At 40.1% G+C, this 14,544-nt stretch overlaps 1 protein-coding gene across 1 annotated transcript; it reads right to left on the reverse strand.

Annotated features, from left to right (window-relative positions):
• Window positions 1–2,445: 2,445 nt before the first annotated feature.
• On the reverse strand, window positions 2,446–13,412 carry LOC104503955 (arylsulfatase D-like). The gene is made up of 10 exons (XM_010161005.1): window positions 13,369–13,412; window positions 12,672–12,821; window positions 11,577–11,698; window positions 10,057–10,179; window positions 6,503–6,926; window positions 5,659–5,795; window positions 4,687–4,821; window positions 3,892–4,054; window positions 3,477–3,598; window positions 2,446–2,897 (listed from the first exon to the last, which is right to left on the reverse strand). Exons 1-10 carry the CDS (start codon window positions 13,392–13,394, stop codon window positions 2,527–2,529), a joined length of 1,773 nt encoding a protein of 590 aa, XP_010159307.1. The 5' UTR covers window positions 13,395–13,412; the 3' UTR covers window positions 2,446–2,526.
• Between the last annotated feature and the right edge of the window lie 1,132 nt (window positions 13,413–14,544).

Below are 14,544 nucleotides of genomic sequence, written 5' to 3' on the forward strand. Positions count from 1 at the left end.
GGAGCTGCTCTCTATCCATTCTCCACCCAGCCTGTCCTTGTGCTTAGGATTGCCCCAACCCAGGTGCAGGACCTTGCACTTGGCCTTGTTGAACTCCATGAGGTTGGCAGTGGCCCACCTCTCCAGCCTGTCAAGATCATCCTGGATGGCATCCCTTCCCTCCAGCATGTCGACCGCACCACGGTATACTTACTTGACAGCATACTTACTGTCAAGGAGACTACTTTGATGCATTACTTTTGTTTTTATCTAAAAAATGTCATTTTGACTCTATCATAACTGCTTGTAAGCCTACGCCATGTTCCTCAGACTACACAATACATGTTAACACAATAGATGGAGACAGTGCTGGGCCATGCCAGCCTCCTCTGCTTGTGTGCCTGTGTCCATGTCCATGGGATACTTGCTCAGCTTCACCACGGGTTGAACCTGCACAGGGGAAAGCAGCAGATGTGTTCCCCAGCCTGGGCAGAGACCCCAGGTCCCTGGGCACTGGGCTGGGCTCCAGCAGCCAGGCAGGAGGGTTCCGGGCCAGGGCAGCTGTTGTTGGCAGATGTGCTCCAAACGTCACTTAACAGAGACAAATGTAAGGGTAGAATTCCCAAAGAAAAAGGAAATTAAACGAACTTTAAAAGGTTGTTTTTTCTGCTGCAGCTGCACAAGGAAGTAGGATATCATCATCTGCTGACAAAAAAAAGACAGTATGGTTTTGTCAAGGCCCATGATCATTCCATGCATAATGTCCGTGTTACCAAGCCTGGAACATTTGCTGATCCCATGGCACTTTGCATATCAGCAGGGGCTGATAAGTGTTTTTTCATGGGCAAACACCAGTGTCCGGCAAAAATTCTAGCTCAGTTGCCTTCCTGTACTTTCTGTCTCCAAATGGATATACTACAGGGCTATGAAGTATTTCTGTGCAAGAAAAACTGGTTCAATCATCTGAACAGGCATAATAACATATTTTTGAAGGTGTTGAAAAATTGAGAGGCTGTAAAATCCCAGATACTAAACTGGCTTCAGAATGGAAGTGTGATCTTGGAAAATGACTGAAAAAATGGAAAACTGCCAGTCTGATTACAATAATTTCATTTAAAGAAAACACTGCATATGGAATATGAAAAGACTTTTAAATCTAGCCAAGAAAGAATCAATGAAGCAGAATACATTCAAATGAAAAACAAAGCACACACTCTTACCAATGGAGGAAATTAAGCAATAATCCAGAACATGTGAAGTGAGGAATTCACTTAATCTCTTGAAATATTCATAGTATGACTGAGTGCCTTTCATCAACAGCACTGATGGAACATGTGAATGAATTATAACGGGCTGTAAAATGCATGAGGTCACAGTATACAACATAACTTTGCTTTTAAGCTCTAGGATTTTGTTTACCTGTAGATCTCCTGGTGACTGAATTGATTGAAACAAGGGGGAAATTAAAATAAACCAAACATTTATCAAACAGATGTACAATTGACATGGGTCCTGGCACCATAGTTAGAAAAATAGTAAAAAACATGTGAAATAAATAAAATGGGCAAATTATGTTCTCAGATGCCTACATATTCACATATACTAGTGTAAAATTGTATATGTGAACAGATACATATTGTACCCTACAGTGAAAAGCATTACTTGCAAGGCCACTTGAACAGGAACAACTATTTTAACACAAAGAAGGAAAGAACTGAATTTCCAGTTGCAAAGGACATAGATCTTTATAAATCTTCTTGGTGGGATGAAAATCTAACTTGTAAAGCAAAAAAATACCTTAATTCTGCATTTTTTTTAATAATGAATTAGTGTGTGTTTATATTCACAAAGCTGGTATTGTGCATCTTTCAAAAAGTCTTTTCTGAACCTATTACTTGTTAGCAGGAACCAGTTATGACTGAGATATGGGCAGCAATCCTGTGCCCAGATGACTGACCTGTTTATTTATCAGTGTGGCACTTCTGTGACCATCAGTGCAGCTATACCCTTGCCAGTTCTACTTAGGGAGATGGTTGCAATGGGAGCTTTGGAAAGGGAGAATCCTTTCCCTTTTGTGTTCTCCATCAAACGAGACTGACTTCAATCAGAGGAGTCCTGTCCTTCTCAGAAAGTGAGATGGGATAAGGATGAGAAAATAAAGGGAGACAGTCCACAAATTACTTAGAAAGTCAGAACCAAAAACCCAAGCAAAGCTTCTGAGTATTCATTCATAAATAACAAAACATAAGTTATATCATTACTTGTACTGTTCTAATCTTGGCCTGCATCGGTACATTTGAACTATTCATGCAGTTGTCAATGGATGCTTGTTAAAACATGCTCTTCAGATGATTCTGTCTTGCTTGCTCCCTGAGAGTTTCCAGCCTAAAGCCACCTTTACCAAAAGCTGTGCCATTCACTGGAACAATTATAAAGGCTCCATTAAAACAAGCAAGCAAACAAACAAACAACCCACCATTCAACGGCCTCAAAGAAAACATTCTTGATCTAAAAGCACTTTTTTGGAAGTAATTTTGGTTCTTTTCTTTATAGGTGGGCAAGTTTATTATCACCTTCCTTATCACACCAACAGAACGGGAACGTCCCACAGCACGGCTGCAGCCACGGCTTCCACACCACGTTGTACAAGGAGAGCTGCTCTGGGACTGGGGTCAGTGTCCTGCGATGCTCTTCTATGGCTCTTCCAATCTTCCCTATTACGGTGTCAAAGAGGGGCTCCGTGTCAGCCGACAGAGGTTTGGCTTCAGAAGGGTCTCGGGAGAGATCAAACAGCATCGGGGGGTCATGGTGGGTCACGCCTTCCCCAAAACACGGGCAAAATCCTCTATCATAACAAGCTCCAGCCCCAGGTGGATAGAAGACAGGGGTCACAAAATGAGCTTTCCAGATGGCTCCACCTGGCAGGAAAGAAAGAAGGCTTGCAGTGACACCAGTGGTTATTAGAAGAGTGAATGTTTTTCTAGAGTTCATGTCTGGTTGCACTTCAGGTGTACTCTCATTAGCTCATTTTGTAATTTAATTTAAAATTAAGTACCACAGAATCAAACCAATCAGGTAAAACAATTTCTGCCATTCTGAAATTTCTCCAAAATTTTCAGCAAGTATAAGTTATTGCTCTATTTGTTTTTTTATGAAGACATGAACAAAAGGTAAGAGGTTTCCATGGCTTGCTTCCTTGTTAAGATAGCAGGACAGGCAAAGAGCCAAGGCAAGGACTTCTCCATAAGACAAGGAGAGCATGGACTCCCCAGGCTTTGCATTCAGATAGAGAGGTCTTAATTTTGACCCCATCCTGAGGTCTGCCTGGCGTGCCATGTGCCTTGCAGCCACGAACAAACTGTGCCATACGATACAGGTGATTTTACTAAATTCTTTACCACTTTACTCCCGGCACTACTTCAAAAGCTGCACTCCCAGAAAAAATGTGTTAGATGAATGATTAAACCTAATTTTGGGGAAAGAAGTTCTGTACCCACTGTCTTTCTGGTGCCACCGCACAGCATGCAAGTGAATGCCACAGTAATGAAACAGGAACTCGTGCTCTGAGTGCTCAACTGTTCCTCGCAGTAAAGGCATCAGGTCCCGTCCATCAATTACCCTAGCAGAAAAAAAAGACACCATCAGGCTGGGCAAAGCTGTACAGGAGTGCGTTCCTCCTGCACACCTCTTGCTGGAACTGACAACTCTGAATGAGGAAGATGCTTGTAGAAGACTGCAGGTTGATGCTGAATCTCAAAGTAGAGAAGAGGTGACTGAGCTGTGGTAAGATTTAGGTGTCTAGAAAAGGATCAGGACTGAAAAAGAAAATGTCAGACCCTTAGAATGTGTTTCCAAAGTGGATTTTCCATTGTTTTAGGGGGGAAGGAGGAATAAAGACACTTGTGTTTTTACCTGTCCTGGGGTAGTATCCCTCCAGCCAGATGAACTACTGTAGGATAAATGTCCATAAGGCTTGTAGGTTCATTGATAACTGTGTCTGCAGGTAACACTCCTGGCCATCTAAATATCCCTGGGACACGGATTCCTCCTTCCCAGCCTCCCATAGCTTTGCCACCTTTCATTAAAAAAATAATAAATTTTCATTAAAAAATTTTCATTTACAATAAAAAGAAATTTAGAAAAATATTGTAGTATCATATGCTAATGCTCTGAGCCTTCCCTACCCTCCTGTTTTTACCCCTAAGCTCCTTCTCAGCATCAGCGGAAGTGTGTTCACTGTATCAGGCCTCTTGAGTGGCCTTACACACTTAGTCCCTTCAGTTTTACACAAGTGAATTGCCCCATCAGAACATAGTGTGGGCAAAGTTTTCGGGCATAAAGTGATTTCTCACCCTAGTTCTTCTTTCTCTTTTACAAACCTGTAACATATCTGTTGTAGTTAAAGCAAGGGTTTGGATGTAAGAAGTTAATAATATTTAGTGAGAAGTTACACAATCTTAATAAAAAATTACTTGTAATCAGTTGCCTCATGAGGAAATGACAATTTGAGAATTCATGCTTTTAAAGAACACCTGCACAGGCTAAAAATACCTACGTTTTTAAATTCCTAACTAGAATGAGGCAAATTTGCTCCTCAGTGGTAAACCACTGTTATTCCTTGGGCATACAGGCTTGCCTAAGCTTTAGGGGTGTCTTGGGCACTTTACTAGTTGTTGCTGGGTTGTCACCATCCCTGACAGCTCTTACCTCTGTATATTCCATTCCAGCCACCCAGCTGCCTATCGCCTTCTTGTCTTTCCAGCCATCCACCATGATCAGAGGCAAAGTAAACCAGTGTAGTATTTTCCAAGCCTGCCTTATCAATAGCATCTAGAACCTGGCCTGTAAACACAGGAATATTTGTGTATTAAAAAGCAAAAATATCACTTATACTACATAAATTTTACGCTCTGAATTGTTACGTTACATTTATCATATTTTCGTACCTGTGTAGTGCTGCTCACTGTTTAAAAGAAGAATTTTTTAGTATCGAGTTTTGTAGTTGCTTTTACTGTCTGTAAAAGCACAGAAGCTTTGTGATGTGCTGTAACCCCTTTAGTAATAATATTATAACAAAAGATTGCAAGAAACAGTTGCAGACCGGGAGCTTGTATTGTAAAGGACAGAAGTGCCATGTGCTGTGAAAATATGGAAAGAAAGCGTGATCCAAGGACCTCAAAGTTAGATTCTGCATCAGCGGTGGCCATCATGAGAAATAAGGAAAAAATGTCATGTATAATTGTTCTGGTTTCAGCTGGGACAAAGTGAATTTTCTTCCTATACCTAGTATAGTGCTGTGTTTTGGATTTAGGATGAGAATATTGTTGGTAACACAGACATGTTTTAGGTACTACTGAGCAGTTCTTATACTGCAAGTCAAGGACTTTTCAGCTTCTCACCCCACCCCACCAACAAGTAGATGGGGGGTGCACAAGAATCTGTGAGGGGACACAGCCAGGAGAGCTGACCCAAAATGGCCAAAGGGATATTCCATGCCATATGACGTCATGCTCAGCATATAAACTAGGGGGATAGCTGGCCGTGGGGCTGTTGCTTGGGGACAGGCTGGGCATTGGTTGGTGATGAGCATTGGTGTGGGTTTTTTTTTAATTTGCATCACTTGTCTTTCTAGGCTTTTATTTATTTCTTTTTTTGTTTTCCTTTTCAGTGGTGACTTACCTACCATCCAGTCCATCTCCTCTACATTGTCTCCGTATAAACCATGGCTGCTCCTCCCAAGAAACTTCTCTGTGGTGAGGAGTGGGGTGTGGGAGTGTAAAAAGGAAAGAAAGAGGAGGAATGGCTTGTGCTTATTTCTAAGAAACAGAAATCAACACCTCGTTATTAGGGATGAAGGTTCTCAATACATACAGAGATCAGTCGTAATGGAAAATGGCATTATGGTTTGTGTGTACACATATTTCAACAATCACTTTAGAAACACTTTACCCAGTGATTAGTATCTGCCCGATAAAATAATGGTTTGCTTGTATAAAATGACCCTTTTTTATCCCTGAATCATAGGCAGAAAAGTTCAAGACTGAAGCTCCACTTTCTGCTGTTGCAAACCACTACTGAGCAACTGAAATGAAGGCAGCAGGTTCATCTCCTGCCAGCTGTTGCCCAACTAATCAGTCCGTATGATAAGGCTACATCACAGCTCTACTTCTCCTTCCTTGGCCCACACCTGGCAGTCCCGCCATTAGCTGCTATCCCTTAAGGATGAAACGTGGGTCTCATACGTATTTTCTCAATATATCCTAGAAATAGTAATCCAACCCATGGAAATTCAGAAACATTATCAGTTTGTAGGAAGCTGATACAATACATCCTTAAACAGCGATTATTTTTTTCATTTAACAATCTGATATAATTATTAATGTTATTAGTAATTAATAGGTAAATTGTACTTATAATCCTATATGATATTATAAAAAAAACCCTTCACATGGGAAACTGCTGTTTAAAAGTTGCAAGACTTGCAACAACCAGAAGAAATGTGATCAAAAGAAACACACTTTACCTTTCAATAAATGAAATGGACTCTCTCAAGATAAGGGATGTCGTCCTGTCTGTCACCATTGGCTGCTCAGTAACTTCGTGGTTTCTCATCATAATGCAGTTCCAGTAGCGTACAAACCCGTAACTTGAGAACCAGGATACAAAGAACAGGAGACTAAACCCAGCAAGGTAGGTCAGCGTGCTCCAGTGGACTGAAATCAAGCCGGTCAGTCTTCCCAGGGCAGCGGTGAGTGTTGCGAGGCCGATCATCTGAGTGTAAAGCCAGAGTTTCCTTCTAAAGACTCTGTCCATCTCTGGTGTTTCAGTTGGTTGGCAGTCACTTATTAGAGTAAAAGGCATCCCATAAAAATAGTCAAACCCGTGTTTTAAAGGGTGATGACAATGGTCATTGCGGGATTCACAGTTAACACCTTGATGCCACTTCCCTGAAAATACAGATTATTAAAATGTGAAGAGATAATATTTAAAAACGGCCTTTCCCTTGTATAAAACATTTCTCAAAAAATGATTGTTTCTTTTTCCTGCCTGTGATACGTTCTTCATCTTACACATATATACTGAGTATGTAGTGATACAGTGAGAGATAACTTAGGTTGATGAAAGTAAACCTCTACAAATTACAAATTTCAAACAAAATTATTGGTGCTCTGCACACATATTCATGCCCTGTAGCTTTATCAAGTGTAAAAAACTGGGCTATAAAGGGAACTAGAAATTGAGAAAAATTCATGTTTTGAGAACTGAGCAAAGATGTGCTGCATTCCCCGAGACCTGTCAGGTATGAAACAGGAGGAAGAAGTCCTTTGGTAAGCGCAGGGCAAAGTAACATTGTTCTGTTACCTCTCTACCTTCGAGGTGCTATGCAGACTTGTTTCTGGGAAATTTGAACAGCTTAAAGTCAGGACTGTGGCAACACTCCACGAAGCGTTGGTGCCAGACTGATACGGGAAGCTACGGACCGTAGTTTCCAGTCAAGGAACTGGCAGCTCAGCAGTGGGTTTACCAGATAAACCACCAGATCCAAAAAAGCTTGAGCTCAGGAGGTTGGGATTTCTCATGAAGCAGTACCTGTGTAAGTAACTCTGCTGATAACAGTCTCTCTGTATACTGGATGAGAAAAAAAGGTTTTGTTTTATGAATATATTTTTCCATTTTTTTGTATTTCATCAACATTTAAAAAGTTAAAGCCACCTTCTTTTAAATACTGGTATCTTCATATATCAAAAGGCACATCTGTCCCTTTGCAATACAGTTTGTTCTTCGTTATGAACATATGTCCCCTATTATGATGAATGGCACCTCAAAGCCATGCTTTTGCTTCCCCTGCAGTCTGTTCAAACAGACCGGCTAGGCACGTACACGGAGACATAACAAGTTGGCTCATTGGGCTGAAACAATGAGGCTTGTGAATGTCTTCATCAAGCGACCAAAATCTACCTCCCTTCAGACAGATGCAGTTTAATTGCATCTGATGATCTCTGATATAGTGCAGGCCTTGGATACCAGATCTACAGATCAAAATGAACTTTTAGAATTTTACCTGAAAACTAATTTGCAACTAATTGTGGAGTAAGGAACTTACTACTTACAGAAGGATATTATCCTCAACAAATGGTTTACTAGGTTACCAATACATATACTATCAGCTAACCATCAGTAGGTTTCAACAGAATTACTGTGTGTTGTAATAGGAGCAGAAAAAAATGGCTTCAGATGAAAAAACATGTTGCTTTTTGGATATATAAATACAAGGAAAGAGAGAAAGTTCTAAGTGGATGAATTGCTTTCAGCTAAAATCTCTACTCAGTTTACCTCTTGACATATTTAGAGCCAGCTCTAGAATGAAATAGGTTTGTAATCAATACATAGATGCATTGGTCATAAACACTGGTACAGCTAAAGTATTATGGGACTTCAGATGCACTCCAACTCCTAAATCTTCAGCTGAGGTCGATAAAGGCTTCTGACGTGCTACAGGAGGCTCAAATATCCAGAAGATAAACTAAGTGTATAATCAAGATAAATTAATCTTTGAGGGCACATGTTACAGAACATTGGCTTTCTGACTACAAAGAATCTGCAAAGCATTTCCCAACAAAAAGTCTCATTATCACATCAAGCTGCAGGTTATTAATAGGATTTAACTTTGCAATTAAATTGATAGTGCTCGGAGCAAAACAATCACAAACCATTCAGGTGAGACTACTTAGCGCTCACCCAGCTGTGGTGATGTTGTGTAAGATTTCTTGCTTCATGTCTTGCATGTAAAGTTATGTGGGTTTTTCGTGTCCCTTATCATCAGTGCTTTCCATCATCCCCTACGGTGCAATTAATCAGAATCTGTCAATTCCGTTAAACTAAATGATGCTCTCGGTGTCTATAGAGTGATTTTAGCTGAGATGCCTCCAGGGGAAATGCCAGCCCGTTGTGTTAGCTAGCTTTTAGGAGGTGTGCAGCACAACCTCCCTGCAGGGACGTTCCTGTGGCAAAGTGAAGACAAATCTGATTGTTTCATTACTGATTACCTGCTGAAACAAAGTCGAGCCCGGTGGTCAATAGACGTGGGCTTTTCTATGAGCTGACTGAAACAACTAAAATAATATCACTACAAAACTAACAGGAGAAGAAGGTTCAGTAATACAGAACGTAAAATGCTTGGAGGGCTTTGTTTAGTATTGTCCTGTATGGTTTAGATTATAAATATAAATCCATTCCTGCAAAACACTTTTATTAGTAAATTCAGTTTATTTGTGCAGCCAATATCTTGCTATGTCAGCCGTAGATTTTGGATACTGACATTTAGATTTTCAGATGAGGTAGGGTAAATAGGTGAAAATTCAGCTCAGGAACATTTGTGTTCTAGCAGTCTGTGGAACTATATGACAGATCTAAGATAAAAAATTATTTGAAATTGGATCATAACCGAAAGTACCAACTGTATTAAGAAAGGGAAATATATATATGAAATATAAAGTAAAATGGAATTTATATTAATGCTGAAGGAGGCAACGTTTTATGGGCTGTACTGAAATCTTGGTAAACTGTAGTGGCAGCTGTAATTAAAGAAAAAATAATTACTTTGTTTATGTTTTTGAAAGGTTGAACCCTGTGATATTATGAACTGGCTCTATTGTTTTATTTAGCAGCTGTTTTCTTTTGTGGTGAATGTGCTCTGAGCTGTGTAAAGCATCGTGATGCATATTGAAATGGAACTTACGTGTTTTGTTTTTGTTTTTGTTTTTTTTTTTTTAAATGAAATAGCATTGGAATAATTATCATATACCTACCAGCATAATATTAAAGAAATACTAACATATTTTCCATTATATATCTTAACAACCACACCTGTGCTTGAAAGCAAGTCAACAGTAAAATTTATTCTCGATCAGATGCCTGTTCTTTTAAGAGATATTCTTTTTGATGAGGAGTACTTCTTACAAGATATCCTTAAATTAGGAAATAAAAATAGTACAACTGAGGTATGAGCAGTTGGTCACTAAAACAAATGTTTTGAGTGAGTTGTGCAGGTGTCCATCTTCAGTAGTGTCCCCATACCTATCAGTCCTGTGCTGTAGCCTTGATGTTGCAGTATTTTGGCAAAAGTGGTTTCGTTTGGAGGAAGCCCTCCTGAGCCGCCATTCCAAAAAATAACACGGTAATTGTTTATAGCATCCATCCCTAAAAAATACAGTAGTAAACAATCTTAGCAAGTATAACAGGTAGAGCACTTTTATCAAACATACCTTCATCTTTCCTGGTTTCATTGATATTATAGTGTTAAACATTTATCCAAATGTTGTTTGTTTGGGGAAATGAATCTAGTACTCTGGATGAGATTAAGAAAGAGTTAAGTCTCTCCATTATATAATATCTGTTCTTCTTTGAATCTCATACTGAGATTTATTTTATTTTATTTTTTATTTGGGATGGGACAGTCATATAGGAACTGTTACATGTCACAGGCATCCAGGCTGTATGAAGTGCACTTAGTGTCACTGTGAGGGCAGGGAGGAGGGTAGGCAGACTTCAGCCCTCTGTCAGCCTCAAACTCCAGCTTGCATAAAGCTGCTGAGGAACTCAGAATTTTCCTACACAGTGTCATGGCTGGCCCCCTACTTCTGAAACCCACAGAGCAGCTATCTAGCACCTCAATCTTCTCCTCGCCTGCAAGTTTACACCCTGTTATTTAGCATTATATACTGGCACAACCCCATCATACAATGTTACATGAAGGACAATCTGTCATGGAAGCGTCGAACGTTTCTGGACCTGTTGTTATAGTGGGAGAGCATCTGTACACGCTCATGTGCATTTTCCGACTCTCAGTGGGAGCTGTCATGATTAAAGTAGGATGACATGTCAGCTTCAAAATGCCTCAGGAAGGAAGGCACTGAAGATCATTTGAAATAGAGCAAGCATTAGATAGTCGCTGTTAGAAACATGTAGAGCTATTTGTTTTTCATACCTCTTCATCTAAGTGGTATAGTTTGACAGGATAGTATTTTTTCTTCAGAAACAGAACCGGGAAAAATAATATTGCTGTCAAACTGTTATTTCATAGGATGGGTGAATTCTGACAGATACGTAACAAAGCTTTCCTGTAAATGACTAGTTCTGCACCTCGATTGGAGGGAATGGACACATGCTGCATAGATCTACTCTGCTCCCTGCAGGGCTGAACTGTTTCTGATGTCTGGTGAAGATTCACCCACGACAGAAATTTATGCAACCAGTGCTTTAGAAATGTGTTATTATTATTCATCTTTCTGTGCAATGAATTTTTTTGAACTTAACAATTTATACTAACTCCATTCTGGCGGCAATCTGTGCAATAGCGCATGAAAAGACAACCAAAGTTGCGAGTTGCAGGGGAGGAGTGCAGAGCTGGTTCTTCTCTCCTCTGCTTCCCTCCAGGGCAGTTCATTGTACGCCATAAGCACAGATGCCACCTCAAAGGTACTAGCCTAGCTGGTGCGTCCCGCAGTGAGGGATGGCATGTCTGTGGCACCCTTCTTTCTTTTGTGCCCATTGTATGACACTCTTCCCTTCAGCAATAAAGCAAAAGCAAGGCAAACCTGATCGCAGGGGATATCTGCCAGTGAGGAAAGCTGCTCTGCTGGGGGTGCAAAGTGGAGCTGCAGCGATGTGTTGGGTCAGTTTCACTCCTTGCTTTGCCAGGCGATCAATGTTTGGGGTCCTAAAAATACACCCAGTACTGTCAGATACCATTCAGAGAGTCTTGAAGGGTTGGGAATGAGGAATAATATACTTATCTTTATTTTAGGATTTTTTTTTTCTGTTTGAGGATGGCCAGGGGATACATTGTTTTAAATTTTATTTTATTCTTTTCAAGTGATAGGGAAATACTTTTTTTCTTTCATTAACAATTGCCATCTGGATAAATTGCAAGCCAATCGTTTCTTCTTCTTTCCTAAGTCTTATGAAGGGCCTTGAAGAAATGTACCCCACTGCTCGTGAAAAGAAAACTCTTGCCTTGGGGGTGATGCTGTACTGAAGGGGAAGCCCAGTCATGCGGAGCCCCAACCTGCAATCATCAGTTACCTATTGATGGGCTGGTGCCAATCAGTGTGAGGTTCCAAGAATTCTGCTGGATGAGGGGAGCGTTTGTACCAAACTGGAGTTTGTTCAAAGAAGTGACAAACTGGTAGGAAGCCAGCAGGCAATACCGTGCCACAATTTTCAAAGGAAAGGAAAATTCTATGTCCTTGGGTCTGAAGAGAAGTGTTTCCTGGTAACATAGCTCATTGCAGTGCTTTATACTGCATTTTGATGTGAGACTGATAAAGAACAGCAAAATAGAGAGTTAAATGAAGGCCTGATATGTTGAAAAAGGGGATAGCATTTCTATCTTCAAGGTGTATGTAAGAGCTTAGCAGTTTCTCAGTGTCGGGCAATTAAGGAATACACAAGAACAGTTGACATATTCCTACAGCAAAACAGCTCTGATTAGCAGATCTGACCTTGGGAATGCTGTTAGATAATCCTGGTAGTGCTTCACATTTACATTTAATGTCACACATGGGAAATCCTCCTGTTTCTCCAGGAAAAGAACTTCAGGACAGCTCGAATAGCTGATGATGGGCAGGGGTTTGCAGTCTTACATTGAACACCACACCAGCCCTGGACACTGTTATGGTCAGTTTCCTTACCTGAGAGTATCATTCCCATAGCAACCTACATCCCCTATGCCAAGATCATCCGCCATCAGAAGGACAATGTTTGGCTGTGTGATGAGGGAAAGCTGTGCAAGTGGTGGCTGCAGAAGCAGACCAAAAATCAGGGGTGTGACCAGGGATGTCCTGAAACACAGAAGAAGGAAAGAAGGCAATGACCCAGCCATTCATCACTCCCACTGCACGTGGCTGAAGACTCTCTCACATGAGATTGGCTGCAGATCAGACCACTCTCTGCCCAGATGAAGAAGGTGTGTTAAATTTTGATCATTGACCCAAACAGATGTCATGAAAAGGAAAATGTCAGCACCATAAATTTTAAATCTCCTTTTCTGATTGTTTCCAAACTTCCTATGAGCAGTCTCATTTGGAAATATACATGTGACGGATGACTGATTTTGCTTTAGTGGCTTGGGGTATTCTTTAGAAGTTGGTCTGGGAAACTGAGAATGGGATCAGCTTCCTCTGACATCCTTCTTGCCCAGACTGGGACCTTTGTGTTGTGAAAAAGTTAAGAACAAGAAAAACAAACAATCAAACAAAATCACACTGTGAGTATACTTTATAGATAAACAACGCTACTGTCTTATAATACAGCATTATATCATTACTAAAGTTGGCTCACTTTAGATCTAAGTATGATATAACAGTAATTAATGAACTTTTCTCTTACCAATAAGATGTTACTTGCCGAATCATTTCTGCATTTGCAGGGTTCAGATCCTGCAAAACTAAGAGAGAGCGCTTTGTCATGTTTGCATCTTCCTAGTAGTCACTGCAGTAAAAATAGATTAAAATCCTTAATCAAAGCCAATCAACATTCTCTGTTTCATTTACTTCAGTGCACCTCTGAGTAATGGCTTTAATGTTATTTTTTATTGCTAGCATTTCTTCGAGGATTTTTTCCTTTTGTGTAGAGAAGTTTACCTTAAAATAGCAAAACAATTCTCTTCAGTTACACAGCTGAATGAAAAATGCATACTGCTCAGAAAGGAAGAGAAGAGCTTTTTAAAATCCAGTCCTCAATATAATTTTTATTTTTCTGTAATCACAGAGACAGTAGCAGCCTGCTGCTTCTTCACATAATGTGCCACCATTCCTTTCAGGCTTGTAAGAGATATCTTTAGTTGTAGAAATTCTAGTCATCCTCTTCCAACAATGACATTTTCTTAGAAAACACTTAATTTGTGACCTCTTGTTGTTTGCCTATGAGCTGAGCCTTTTCCTTTGTCAGTGTCAGATTTCGGGATGTGATGCTCTTTCCCACCCCTCTCCACACAGCTTTCTGCAAAGGTTCCTTGGAGGCTTTCTTTCACTGCCAGGACAAGACAAATTGTTTAAAGGCTTTGAAGTAAGGTCCAAGTGACCTTGGTTCAAAGGATTTAAAATAAACTCCTTTCAAATTTATCCCATGTTGGGTTGAACTATCCCAAGTGTCTCAATTTTATAAATTATGTTGGTTTCACAATTTGTTTTCCAGAAATGATAGTATTTAGCAGCTTAGTTAATATCCTCAGTTCTTATGCTTTATTCATCAACACTACACAGTTTCAATGGAGAAAATTAAAATTTCTATGCTTGGAAAATTGGCATCCAAACAGCTCTAAATGATTATTTACAATCACCAGTGCTGATGCAGCATCGTTGCCTACAGATCCTCAATTTCCTGCATTTGCCTTTCTGCATCCTAAGTAGGTATAGAAAAGATACTGGAAGACACCTCAGCCATCTTTTACTACATATAAATACTATGTGCCTCCAAAGCAGTTGAAATAAAATGGAGTTGGAGATATTAAAATTTAATTGTGTAATTGGTTGTTACTAACTGCCTGTACTTCGGTGTGGTGAC

This window comes from Eurypyga helias, unplaced genomic scaffold (assembly GCF_000690775.1).
Source record: "Eurypyga helias isolate BGI_N326 unplaced genomic scaffold, ASM69077v1 scaffold3581, whole genome shotgun sequence".
NCBI lineage: Eukaryota > Metazoa > Chordata > Aves > Eurypygiformes > Eurypygidae > Eurypyga > Eurypyga helias.